This window comes from Balaenoptera borealis (assembly GCF_965194805.1).
Source record: "Balaenoptera borealis genome assembly, chromosome: 18".
Taxonomy (NCBI): domain Eukaryota; kingdom Metazoa; phylum Chordata; class Mammalia; order Artiodactyla; family Balaenopteridae; genus Balaenoptera; species Balaenoptera borealis.
The window spans coordinates 10884299-10898211 of NC_138877.1; the positions used below are offsets into that span (position 1 = coordinate 10884299).

The 13913-nt window shown below is 39.1% G+C and overlaps 1 protein-coding gene across 1 annotated transcript in view; it reads right to left on the reverse strand.

Moving 5' to 3' along the window:
- STARD13 (StAR related lipid transfer domain containing 13) overlaps positions 1-13913 on the reverse strand; it is a 391062-nt gene that overhangs the window by 297443 nt on the left and 79706 nt on the right. Inside the window, exon 2 of the mRNA XM_082365302.1 lies at positions 8265-8298. Coding sequence (XP_082221428.1) covers positions 8265-8298 — 34 coding nt within the window. The remainder of the gene's footprint in view (positions 1-8264; positions 8299-13913) is intronic.

The window sequence follows — 13913 nt, forward strand, 5'->3', positions numbered from 1 at the left end:
ACAGCAAATCACAGAGTGACTTATAAAAAGATGTTATAATTTGTGCTATCAAAATGTGACTAGTCTGAACCGAGATGTGATGTGAAGTGTGAAATACTCCCAAGATCTTAAATACTTACTACAAAAAAGTGAAACATCTTATTAATATTTATAATTTTTATTTTATGTTGAAATGATATTTTAGAGATATGGGTTAAATAAAATATTGTTAAAATTAATTTCATTTGTTTCTTTTTACCTTTTTAATGAGGCTAATAGATTTTAAATGACATATTTGCCTCGCATTTGGGGCTTGCATTATATTTCTATTAGTACTCTTGTGGAGCATATGGATTTTCAAATAACCAACCTTAAAATCAAGTCGTGGGAAAAAAACTGAAGGACAAAAGCAAAACAACAAACAACACTCAATACCTACTGTGCTAGCAAAATTATTTGACTAAAGTTTCAATGTTAGTTTTGTCTGTCAGTCAGTAGAACAGATGCATACATTTTAACAAGTCATTTAATGCCTATTAACCTCAGTTTCTGTAAAATCAAGATAATAACTACACAGTAAGCTCCCTACATACGAACCTTCAAAGATGCGGATGTGTGTTCGCACGTCCAATCACGTAAGTTAGTTCACGTGTCTGTTGTACATTGTCATGTGTGCTTTTGTGTACTTTACTGTATGGTACTGTATAGAGTACAGTAGTACAGTATCTTTATTTCAAGCCCAGCATGCCTGGAAGCAAGCATAAAGGCAGTGGTATATAGTTGATTGTGTTGGTTGGGTACCCAGGCTAACTTTGTTGGACTTACGAATGCATTCTCATAATGGAACTCGTTCGTATGTAGGGGATTTACTGTATTGCTTACCTCACAGGTTGTTACAAATGTAAAATGCAAATTATTTCATTCGTTCATTCATTCAACAAAAATTTATCAAGAACCCAGTATGTGCATGTACCGAGGATACAAAAAATAATAAATTGTGGTCTGCGTTCAAGGACCTTGCAATAGAAGTTATAGAATGTTATAGGAGCCATGACAGGGAGGATCATAATGTGTCCTGTGCCTGGTTTACTGTGCTTGGGGGATTAAGGGAAAGTTCAACAGAGGGATTAGCCTCTGATCTGCCTCTTGAATGTGAAGAGGGATTTACCAGGTGGGGAGGTCAGGGAACATCTTGTCTTTGTGTCTCTGAGGAGTGAGAGAGCAGAGGGTGCTCAGTGAACAACAGGGGAGATTAAAGTGCTGGCCAGCAAAGGAGGAGAGGGGTGCCCGTGTTTCCATGTCAGAAGGTTCTGAGTTGGAAATTTCTGATGCAGAGTGAGAGGAATCCCAATTCCTTGCCAGCTGTTGGCGATGGTGCCCATATTCTAATGTGATTTTGGAATCTTTGTTCCTTTCTTGGAGGAGGATGTTAACAAAAGACATACATATAAATTAGCAGAATGTAATTGAGTAGTATTCAATGATTAATTTCTGTAAAAAATTATATGGGGCAAAATATTCTTTTTTTTAAAGCATATGATCAGCCCTTTGGATTAAGACAATGTTTCATAAAAGGTCCCACATTTTCAACTGGATAATTTCAGGGCTGCCTAGGGGAAGGGGCAGCTTCACAAAACAACTGGAGCTTACAAAAAAAGTCCATTTAGACCTGCCAGTATTTCCAAAGACTGAATTAGTGGCTAGAGGTAAATATACATCAAAGTTATTCATCTGTAGTAATGCTGCAGTCAATATGATTGAAAATTTTCCACGGGACTATATTTATTTGTAAAAAAATTGCAATGAAAATAATGGTGTGTGAATGATGGTTTCAAGATTATATATTTAAATATAGCATACTTATAAAAGGCAATTTTGAAAGCAAAAATTATGGCTGTCTTTTAACTCTGGTATTTTCCTTAATGCACTATTTACAGAGATTGCATTTCAAGAATAATAAATATAAACATGGACTAATCTTAAATCTATTTACAAGATGTGGGTATATTGCAGAACCTCAAAATGAAATAATACTTTGTTTTCAATATTAACTTTATATTATTTAAGAAACCAATATGCTATGCGTAAAAGTAGAGAGATCTATTTTTTTAAGATAACAAATAAAAAGATAAAATCATGTTGTTATTGAATAGAAAATTTTTATATTTTCCTTTCAGATCATGAAACAAATAGGACATAAGGTGAAAAGGATGTTTTTTGGCTAAGGTCTATTATTTGCAAGAAATGGTACTGAAAAACAAAACGAATTAATCTTCAATGTTTCTGACTGAAGAAATTATTGATTAAATCAAAGAAAGATTCTCTTAACAAGATAATACTCTTTCCCTGCTGCCAACAAATTAGCTACCAAGTGTTGTATCTGCTTTCTGCATTTCTGCTTTCTGGTCATGATCTCATCTATTCAAGATCTCTCACCCTCTAGAAGAATCTGCCTCATTTCCCAAAAGACCACAAAGGGGAGAAACCAGGTACTGATTTGTCTTTATCATTTAGGGTTTGCTCAAGTCTGGCTTCCTCCAAAGATACTATAGAGGCAACAACAGCAACCATAAGATCCAACCTCTTTCTTTGCTTCAATTTTGGTCTCCAGAACTCATTTTTCATAAATGATTACTATTTATGAGGGGACATTTAAATGAAGTTTCATTAAAATATTTGCAAAAGTAATTTTTCCTTGATTTTAAGGATCCTGCCTGTGTCCTTGCCATATTTACACTCTAAATTGCAGGTATATAAATATAATAGAAAATATCTACATTTTGATCACTTTATGTATTGTTTGTTTATTCTCTTCCCCACTAACTGTGAGCTCCTCCAGGGAAGACACTGTCTTTTCCTTCTTCGTGTTCATTATGTAATGAATCATAATGCCTACGCAATAACTCAATAAATTTATGAATACATAAAATACAGTGGTTGGACAAGTAGTAGCAACTAGCAACTCCCAGGGCCCCCACCACCCCACAATCCCACTATACTCCTCAAGAAGTATTTGTTTAGTGAAAAGTACATGGTCTTAAAAATTAAATAGAACCAGGTTTAAATTCCAACTTAGACACTCATTGAGCAATTTAATCTTACTGACCCTTATTTTTTATATGTAAAAAGTGAGGACAATACCTCTTACATTACAGGGTTTCTTGAGGATTGAATGAGTGAATATTCATAAAGAATCTATCATAATCTAGCACACAGTAGGCACTCAATAAACACTGATCCTCTATCTTCCTCTAATATCCCAGACTTATCCTCTTCAAACTGGGTACTCAGCAATGTGCCAAGAATGTCACAAAGCCACTGCATAAACACAGTGGTCTTCCTACTGCATATATATTTTTTCTAGATGGCACATAATTATATTAATACAAAACAGTTATTCAGGAATTCTTCTAGTCATCAAATGTTTTTGAGTGCCTGTTATGTGGCAGCAGTCTGCTGGGCACAGGGGATAAAACAATAAATAAGACATGGGCAATCTAATCTAATGGAAAGGAAGGAAGTAGGTAGGAAGTGAGGAAGGAAGGAAAAAGGAAGAGAGGGAGGGAGGGAGGGAGGGAGGGAGGAAGGGAGGAAGGAAGGAAGGAAGGAAGGAAGGAAGGAAGGAAGGAAGAAATTAAATTCTGACAAGTGCTGTGAAAGAAACAGAGTTGCAGAGCTAGAAATTAGTTGGGGGAGGAGGCAACCTCTTCAGACAGAGGGGGCAGAGAAGAGTTTTAAAAGCAGATGGATTTAGAGGGCTTCCCTGGTGGCGCAGTGGTTAAGAATCTGCCTTGCCAATGCAGAGGACACGGGTTCGGGCCCTGGGCTGGGAAGATCCCACATGCCGTGGAGCAACCAAGCCCGTGCTCCACAACAAGAGAAGCCGCCTCAATGAGAAGCCCACGCACCGCAACAAAGAGTAGCCCCCGCTCTCTGCAACTAGAGAAAGCCTGCGCGCAGCAACGAAGACCCAACGCAGCCAAAAATAAATAAATTTATTTAAAAAAAAAAAAGCAGGTGGATTTAAGCTGGATGATGAGGAGACAACCATGCTAAGAGTCGGAGACAAGCATTTAAAGTGGAGGAAATAGCAATGCAAAAGTCATCTGAATTCTTCAGGTCAAACAAATTTCATGTTTGCTGGCTTGGCAATTTCCCCGACTTCCTGTTATTTGGGGCTTTTTGATAGATATTTGGGAAGCACTGCCCTGGAGAAGACTTCGCATGCCAGGTGCAAGAGGTAGGAATGGTGAATAAAAACCACTCTCCTTTCCACCTGTATTTAAATTGGCAGATTACAAGGGCTATAAGTAAGTATCCAGAATAAACTGGTACAACTCAAATATGGAGCGAAAGAATGTGAACTAGGTTTACATAGCTCTTAAGCTTTATGTTGCACTTGCATTTCAACAATAGAGATTCATACAAATTAATATAAAATAAAACCAAGTTTCCTCTCGGAACACGCTGATGCTTTCCTTTTGCCTCATGTGGGCATAGTGCCACGAATGGTAATTGCTTCTCTTTATGTAGCCATAGGAAATCACAATTTTAAAACTTATTAAATTATTGTAAATTTCACTAGTCACACATTTACTGAAAAGCTCTGGTTTCACTAAAGAAATATTAAGAGAGGGGATTTAAGTTGGGTAACTTTCTTGAAGGAGGGATAATTTTATCTCATTTACCTTTGTGTTTCTAAGACCTTGCACAGTGCCAAGGACACAGTAGATGTTCAACACTCTAAGAGTTAAAATGAAGTCATAATTTCCAGTTGGGGTTGGTGAGGGGCACTGAGAATTTCTCGATCTTGGGCATTTGTCACTACAAGTAAATTCTAATGAAATGGAAGAATGTGTATATTCCATAGCATATGCTTCTGTTCATAATCATTGGATTTGGCTGCACTTTTGACTCCCTGTGTGCCCTGCATCTCTAACACTTGGGAAATTATTCTTGTGACAGAGCCTTCATATTCTTGATAATGGGCCTATCAAAACTCCATAACACAATGAAGCTGAGGGGGCAGAAAGTAATTACAGCACTTTCAGGAAGCAGGGATAGTTATGGCCAAGAAACTTGTTTTGAAACTGTGCTTGGAGGAGCTGTCCATGTTGCCCTAATGAAATTACTGAGAAAAAAATAATATAAGTGATTTCTTCAGATGTGACCTTATTTTCCCTAGGCTTTCAAATCATTTTCTAAATGCAAGAGGAATTTTTTTTTTACACTCTGGAAGCAAAATGTACATTGTATGTGAAGAACAGTTTATCAGTACAAGATTCAAATATTCTTGATAGTGAGCAACATTGGAATTTGGCTTTGGTCTCCTATTTACAAATTTGAAGAAAGGAAAAATACGTACCATGAGAAACTGAATTTAAGGACAGATTAAGTCAACTACAGCTATGTGGGTTAGTTTTTAAACATTTATATTCACTTTTCAAAAATGAATTAATTTTTCATTCCATTAGGAAGTCATACCATAATATGTACCATTCATTTCCATTTTGACTTTTTATCTCACAAAGGTCATAGTGTGATAGGCATAAACTCAGAATTTACTCCACTGTTACCATAGCAAATATTCCTTCCACAACTAGGCTGAAATATTTTGGTCCTATTGGACAGTTTATACCCCTTAAAAAAGAGTGTAGTTATTTAGTGACACCCTCTCTTAAACTATTAGTGAAGGTAACCACATTGACTGGCCTTTAGACCACCTCCTTGTGCCTAAGCTTTTCTGCTCGACATCACTATTACGTTGGGTTCCCCATTTATCTCTCTCCAGTGACTGAGACCAGAGGAAAATGTGGATCAGGCCACACAAGAAAGAATCATTAAGAATCACCTTACAAGGGCAAACAGTGACGCTGGGTCACCGTATGTCCTTTTTCTATGTCATGTTACATCTTACGTCTCTCTATATTGAATAGCCTCTTCTGTCTGACCTCTATATTACATCTTTGGTAAAACATACAGAGAGAAGCTCTTGGACACTCCAATCAAGAAGCAATGATGGGAAGCCAGAAATGAGGGGATCTGACTTCACATTTTACAAACAGCAGGAAGGAATGACCATTAAAAATTTGAATCGTAAAAATAATTTAATCTGAAAGATGAGATTAAAAAAAAAAAAGAGGACAGCTGTAATTGAAAAACCCAAACTTATGGACTATTTTACATTTGCATGGAAATTTGAATTAGGCTTCAAAAATTCTCCTCTGATTTACATGTAAAGAAAAATTGTCCTCAGACTTCCCTCACCAATATTTCCTATTCCCAAAGCGCTTTCCATAAATATTTATGTGAAAACTGATTTGACTCTTTTCTAGTTTCTGCTGGCCTGCTTGCCTATTCTTTTTTTTTTTTTTTTCCTGTCAAGATGAAACACTAGATGGCAGAGTGCATAAGCAGCTAAAAATTGAGCCTCTGGTAGACTGAAGCCCCACTGCGTGATACCTGAATACTTGTAGATGAGCTCCACATCCAATCTGGTGCATTTACACCAGATCAGAGTCACCAAAGACGGACTTCCTCATTGGAGATTTGCTAGAAAAGTACTTGTCAGTTCTGGCCAGGAGTTAACGGCAGTTGTTTCTTATTTACTCTCTTGACTGTAGTTTTTACGTGATGGAAAGTATCCTTTAACTATAACAAGTTTGATTTGCTTACGATAAAAAGAAAATAAATCTATCACATTCTACTTAAAACCTTCACATGCTACTTTTTTGTGTAAATCCCTCATTTGGTGATTCCTGGAGTGAAGCACAGTCTTTGCTGACATAAATTCAAGATCAACTCTAGCTCAGGTTGGAATTTCAACAAAAGAGGTGAAGCACAGAGGGTTCTACTTATGGCATAGTTTACAATTGGGACACATTCATAAGATTTTTAAAGTGGGCTTTGCTTATTTCCTACTTGTAGGTGTCAGTTGGTTGAAGGTTATGTATTGTTAAGGTCTCAAATATAAAAACGGATATGGACAAAACTGTGCATGCTTGATGCTACAAGCATTTCACAGAACAGCAGAAGCAAACTCTGGTGATTTTGGTACAGCTGGTGGGCCCTGCACACTTGTTGGTCCAGTGTGAAAGTCTCCTTACAAATCTCCCCAGGAGACAGAAGAACAGCAGATGACTATATCTCAGAGACCCAATGCTGATGCTAATTTGAACTGAAGCTGAGATCTTGGGTACCTGAGTAAGGGACTAAAAGTTTTCTCCAACAGATTAAAGAAAAAGAGGTCTTCGAAAACGAAAACAATGATGGTTACCGAAGATAAGGGCAGCATTAGAGTATTATTTTTTAGTGGCATTATTTGACAAGATTATTTCAAAAAAGGCTTTAAAGATATTAACTCAGAAAAAAGAAGTTTTAATTTTTTCATTGAACTTTTCCAGAAACACATTATCTTCAACATGTAAAGAATGTGTATAGTGGAGTCACACAAAGTTTTTGAAGTGGTTTCCTTTCAAGTGTAAACATTTAAATGACCACATGAAGTAAGGACAAATGAGAAGATTCAGAATGATATGTCCACAATGACTGTTCAAATAAAGAACTGTTCAAATAAAACAACAGCTGCTAAACAGTTGGTAAGAAGTGGTGGTTCAGGGGGTTGTTAGCTGTTATTTTATGTAGTTATTGAAATAAGAAAGTCAATAAATTAAGACATAAAACATTTAAATAAAAAAATATAAAACATTTTGATTTACGCAGAACATTTCCAAATATAGAAGCTATACAAATAAAAATTGCTACCCTTTTTTATTGTTAAGAGGACTCACCTGAGCAGTTGTTTTGGTACAGGTGTAATCTTTTGTTACTACTTTATCTATAGTATACATTTCAAGATAAAGTCTGGTTAGGCAAAGGAATTTCTTTTCTTAATTTCATTAAAATTTTTTTGAGATATGGTTCACATATAACAGTATAGTAGTTTCAGGTGTACAACATAATGATTTCACTATCTATACAACATATTTGTATAGACAGCAAAATGATCACAACAGGTCTAGTTATGCAAAGTAATTTCTATCTGTATGGAACCAACTGTACAAAACAGGAATTAAACCCACAATATGGCTGCACGAGGACCAGGGAAAAACTGAGTGAACTGATCCAGTTTTCAAGATGTAGAATATACTCTAATTTAACATCATACTGTGACTATCAATTATTCAGCAAGACTTGTGGCATGCTTAAATTTATAGTGACTAGGCAAGGCTCTTCAAACAACTTTTATAGATAAATGTAAAACAGACTTCATCAAAGAGACTTACCTGCTCTCTCTTTGCTTCGTTTGTCAGAGAGCACCTGTATAAAAAAATAAAAACTCTCTTAATATCTCAAAATTACACTGTCTTCATCAAGAATATCATCACTGAGTTTGAAAAAAAAAATCAGATTGTAAAATTAGAATCAAATGGCCTCCAGAAATGAAAGTAAAATACCAATTAGGGTATTAGGATTGAATGATTTTAGTGTGCACAAAGCATTTGGAATAATACAAGTAATTAAAATACTCATTGACAAAGAAGATGCATGAAGTTTATTTTTCTCAGACTTATGTAAAGATTTACACTATACTATGCGTCCATTTAGCAACTAGAGGAAGACTGAAGTCTAGTTTTTGTTGTCTACTCCACTGCCCTCATGTCACCAACAACCTCCTTAGTGCTAAAACCATCCCCTGCCTCACTTTATCTCTCAGTAACATTATAGCAGCCAAGGCAGCTGAGCACTCCTCCCGTCAAAAGCTTTATCCTTCTAGGCTCCTGTTCTCCCATGCGGTCCCTGCTATCTCTTCTACCTCTGTAACTGTTCCTTTTCATTTTCTTGGTGGATTCCCTTCTTGTCTGTGCCATTCTTGCATATTGATTTAATTTATTTTTGTTTTATTTTGTTTTTCAGACATGGCGCAGGGCTGGCTTCTCTTTTTACTTTGCACTTTTTCCAGGGTGATCTCATCTACTTTCCATCCATACCCTGATAACCTCCAGATTTATATCTCCAGCCCACATCTCTTTCCTTGAGCTTCAGGCCAATAGAGTAAACTGTTTATTGGACATCTGCGTTTGGACATTTCACAGACACCCCAAACACCATGTGTTCGGAGCTCAACATTATCCGCCCCCTCACACATACACCCAGCCCCTAACTGATACTTTTTCTGTGTTCCCATCTTAGTGAAAGGCATCACCATTGCTGTGGACTGAATGTGTGCGTCCCTCCCCAAATTCATGTGTTGAAGCCTAATCCCCAATGTGATGGTATTTGGAGGTGGAGCCTTTGGGAGGTAATTTGGTTTGGATGAGGTCATGGGGGTGGGTCCCCATGATGGGACTGGTGCCCTTATAAGAGGATGAAGACCTCAGAGTTCTCTGCCATGTGAGGACTCAGCAAGGAAAATGGTCATTTGCAAACCAGGAAATGAGTTTTCACCAGACACCACATCTGCCAGTGCCTTGATCTTGGACTTCTGGCTTGCAGAACTGTGAGAAATAAATATTTGTTGTTTAAGCCACCCAGTCTATGGTATTTTTGTCATAGCAGCTCCAACTGATGAAAAGAGCCATCTACCTGGGTGCTCAAATCGGAAACCCAAGATCATCTTTGACTCTTTTCTGTCCTTCCAGTTAAATTGTGTTTATGCCTACTCTCAAATCTTGCTTGAATCTATCTTTTCATTTCTAATTCCACATCCTGGGCAACATTCACGTCATGCTTAGATAATTGCAATAGCTTTCTAACTTCTAGCCTGACTCTAGTCTTATTTCCCCCCAATCTATTCACATCCAGTGTCATGTTTCTAAAATACAATTTGATCATGTTGCTTTTGTTCTTGGAACTGTTCAATGGTTCCCCATTACCCTAAGAATAAATAGAGTTTAGAGGTTAAGATCTGTGTTTAGCAATCAGAAAGGCAGTTGCTTGCTGCGTGACCTTCAGAAAGTTACCAAATTTCTCTGAGCCTCATTTCCTCATCAGGCAAACAGGGTTGCTTTGAGGAGTAAGTACAATAATTCATGTGATGTGCTGAGCAACAAGTGTGGCATAGAAGAGACATACAATAAATACTTGTTGATTATTCTGAAGGAAATTCTCAAAAACAGAGACTTATATTTTATTAACTTTTTCAAAGCATCATGTAAATAATACTCTACGAGAGTCAGGGATGAAAGAGACAAAATGCTAATGCAGTTAGAGCTTTGTCCTCTATACCAGCGGTCCCCAATCTTTTTGGCACCAGGGACCAGTTTCGTGCAAGACAATTTTTCTACTGACCGGGGGGTGGGGTGGGGGGGGGATGGTTCAGGCGGTAATGCGAGCGATGGGGAGCGATGGGGAGCTGCAGATGAAGCTTCCCTCGCTTGCCCACCGCTCACCTCCTGCTGTGCGGCCCAGTTCCTAACAGGCCGCGGACCACTACCAGTCCGTGGCCCGGGGGTTGGGGACCCCTGCTCTATACCACACAATTCTTGCACCCCATTTTTATTCTCTCTCTCTCTCACCTAATTTTATGTCTCTGTTCACACTTACACTGGGTAAAAGCAAGCTCACAAAAGGATTGATGACTAACAATGAGAAGATTCACTTTTCCCAAGGATATTCACATTTTAAAGGCAACGTCTGACGACAAACACCAAGTACTGAATCTCTAATGGTAAAACCTGAGACACTGTGACATGGAGGAGGAGAAAGCTCTCTCCACATTTCTCAAATAATATCAAGTAGGTGACTATTTCCTACTCTAGAGAGAATTCAACTGACTGGAGTAGTGTATCATATTTAAATGGGTCTGACTTGATTTGGAAGCAAATATATTTAATGACTATTTGATTTGGAATAGCAAGTAGAATAAAATTAGAAAGTAAGATAAGTTTTGTTACCTGAACATAATAAAATATTAAGAATCATTTTTAAATATCATAATAATGTTTTAATAATCATTCAACATAGAAATAACCCAGTGGGATTCTTCAAGCTCAACTGCTTAAAAATTCTCAGTTATGAGCTAAGAGCAGTTGCTGCAGGGAAATGTCAGCCTGAGGGATTAAAAAGGAAACAAAACATAGTAAGTAGGCTTTCTCAATCACTCCTTGAGATTGAGTGCTAATAGAGCTACTCATACATTAATAATGACAGTAATAATAAATAATCATTGACAGAAGAACTAAAGTCAGATTACTTGATTCCAGAATAAATCAGTGCAACCCAGGTGAAATAGGGATTTCCAGATAAAATAAAGGTATTTGACAAAAGTATGGCCAAGTATCATTTAGTTCTAAATACAGAATGTTGCATTGAAAGGTGCAGAGCTTGAATCTGATAAATGTACATGGAATATTAAAAATATTAATGTTGTCACGATGAGAAAAAAGTAGAAATTAAATGCCTGAAATTAAAGCAACAAAAATTAGTGTTCTTGAAAAAAAAAAACTGAAAAATATTACTAAAGCTTAAAGATGTTGGAGATATTTGAAAATGAACCCCTAATGCATGTAACCATTTCAATAGTACATGAAAAATTAGACACAGAAGTGTAGGGACATTCCTTTCCCAGGAAAACTGATGAGACAAAGATTAAACATATATATTTTTTCCTATGCTATGTCAGTTCTAAAATATTCATAAATGTGATGGTGAACATATATTTCCTTATGGATATACAGCAATATTTTAGCATAATAATTTTCATTAAAAATCACTAGATGGAAAATGGCGGAAGAGTAAGACGCAGAGATCACCTTCCTTCCCACAGATACAGTAGAAATACATCTACACGTGGAATTGCTCCTACAGAACACCCACTGAACGCTGGCAGAAAACGTCAGACCTCCCAAAAGGCAAGAAACTCCCCACATACCTGGGTAGGGCAAAAGAAAAAAGAAATAACAGAGACAAAATAATAGGGACGGGACCTGCACCAGTGGGAGGGAGCTGTGAAGGAGGAAAGGTTTCCACACACTAGGAGCCCCTTCGCGGGCGGAGACTGCGGGTGGCAGAGAGGGGAGCTTCGGAGCCACAGAGGAGAGCGCAGCCACAGGAGTGCGGAGGGCAAAGCGGAGAGATTCCCGCACGGAGGATCGGTGCCGAGCAGCACTCACCAGCCCGAGAGGCTTGTCTGCTCACCCGCCGGGGCGGGCGGGGCTGGGAGCTGAGGCTCGGGCTTCGGAGGTCGGATCGCAGGGAGAGGACTGGGGTTGGCTGCGTGAACACAGCCTGAAGGGGCTAGTGTGCCAAGGCTAGCCGGGAGGGAGTCTGGGAAAAAGTCTGCAGCTGCCGAAGAGGAAAGGGACTTTTTCTTGCCTCTTTGTTTTGTGGCGCGCAAGGAGAGGGGATTCAGAGCGCCGCCTAAACAAGCTCCAGAGACGGGCGCGAGCCGCGGCTCTCAGCGCAGACCCCACAGCAACAGGGATGCAGAGGGAAAAGCGGAGAGATTCCCGCACAGAGGCTCGGCGCTGAGCAGCACTCACCAGCCCGAGAGGCTTGTCTGCTCACCTGCCGGGGCGGGCGGGGGCTGGAAGCTGAGGCTTGGGCTTCGGAGGTCGGATCGCAGGGAGAGGACTGGGGTTGGCGGCGTGAACATAGCCTGAAGGGGTTAGTGCGCCACGGCTAGCCGGGAGGGAGTCCAGGAAAAAGTCTGCAGCTGCCGAAGAGGCAAGAGACTTTTTCTTGCCTCTTTGTTTCGTGGCGCGCAAGGAGAGGGGATTCAGAGCACCGCCTAAACGAACTCCAGAGATGGGCGTGAACCGCGGCTCTCAGCGCGGACCCCAGAGACGGGCATGAGACGCTAAGGCTGCTACTGTCGCCACCAAGAAGCCTGTGTGCGAGCACAGGTCACTCTCCCCACTGCCCCTCCCGGGAGCCTGTGCAGCCCGCCACGGCCAGGCTCCCGTGATCCAGGGACAACTTCCCCGGGAGAACGCACAGCGTGCCTCGGGCTGGTGCAACGTCACGACGCCTCTGCCGCCGCAGGCTCGCCCCGCCTCCTCCGTACCGCTCCCTCCCCGCGGCCTGGGTGAGCCAGAGCCCCCGAATCAGCTGCTCCTTTAACCCCGTTCTGTCTGGGCGGGAAACAGACGCCCTCAGGCGACCTACATGCAGAGGCGGGTCCAAATCCAAAGCTGAACCCCGGGAGCTGTACGAACAAAGAATAGAAAGGGAAATCTCTCCCAGCAGCCTCAGAAGCAGCGGATTAAAGCTCCACAAACAACTTGATGTGCCTGCATGGGTTGAATACCTGAATAGACAACGAATCATCCCAAATTTAGGAGGTGGAATTTGGGAGCAGGATATATTAATTTTTCCCCTTTTCCTTTTTTTGTGAGTGTATATGTGTATGCTTCTGGGTGAGATTTTGTCTGTATAGCTTTGCTCTCACCGTTAGTCCTAGGGTTAGGTCCGTCCGTTTTTTGTTTTTTTTTTTTCACTTAAAAAAATTTTTTTCCCTAATAAATGTTTTCTTAATAATTTTTTCCTTATTTTCTATTTTTAAAAAATATTTTAAAAAAATATTTTAATAAGTTTTTTCATATTTTTTATTTTAAAAAATTAAAAAAAATTTTTTTCCTTAATAAATTTTTTCTTAATAATTTTTTTTCTTATTTTTTATTATAAAAAATTAATAAATCTATTTTTAAAAATTAAAAAAAATTCTTTTTTTCTTAATAAATTTATTCTTAATGATTTTTTTCTTATTTTTTATTATAATAGCTTTATTTTATTTTATTTTATCCTCTTTCTTTCTTTCTATTTTTTCTCCCTTTTACTCTGAGCCGTGTGGATGAAAGGCTCTTGGTGCTCCAGCCAGGCATCAGGGCTGTGCCTCTGAGGTGGGAGAGCCAACTTCAGGACACTGGTCCACAAGAGACCTCCCAGCTCCACGTAATACTAAACGCCAAAAATCTCTCAGAGATCGCCATCTC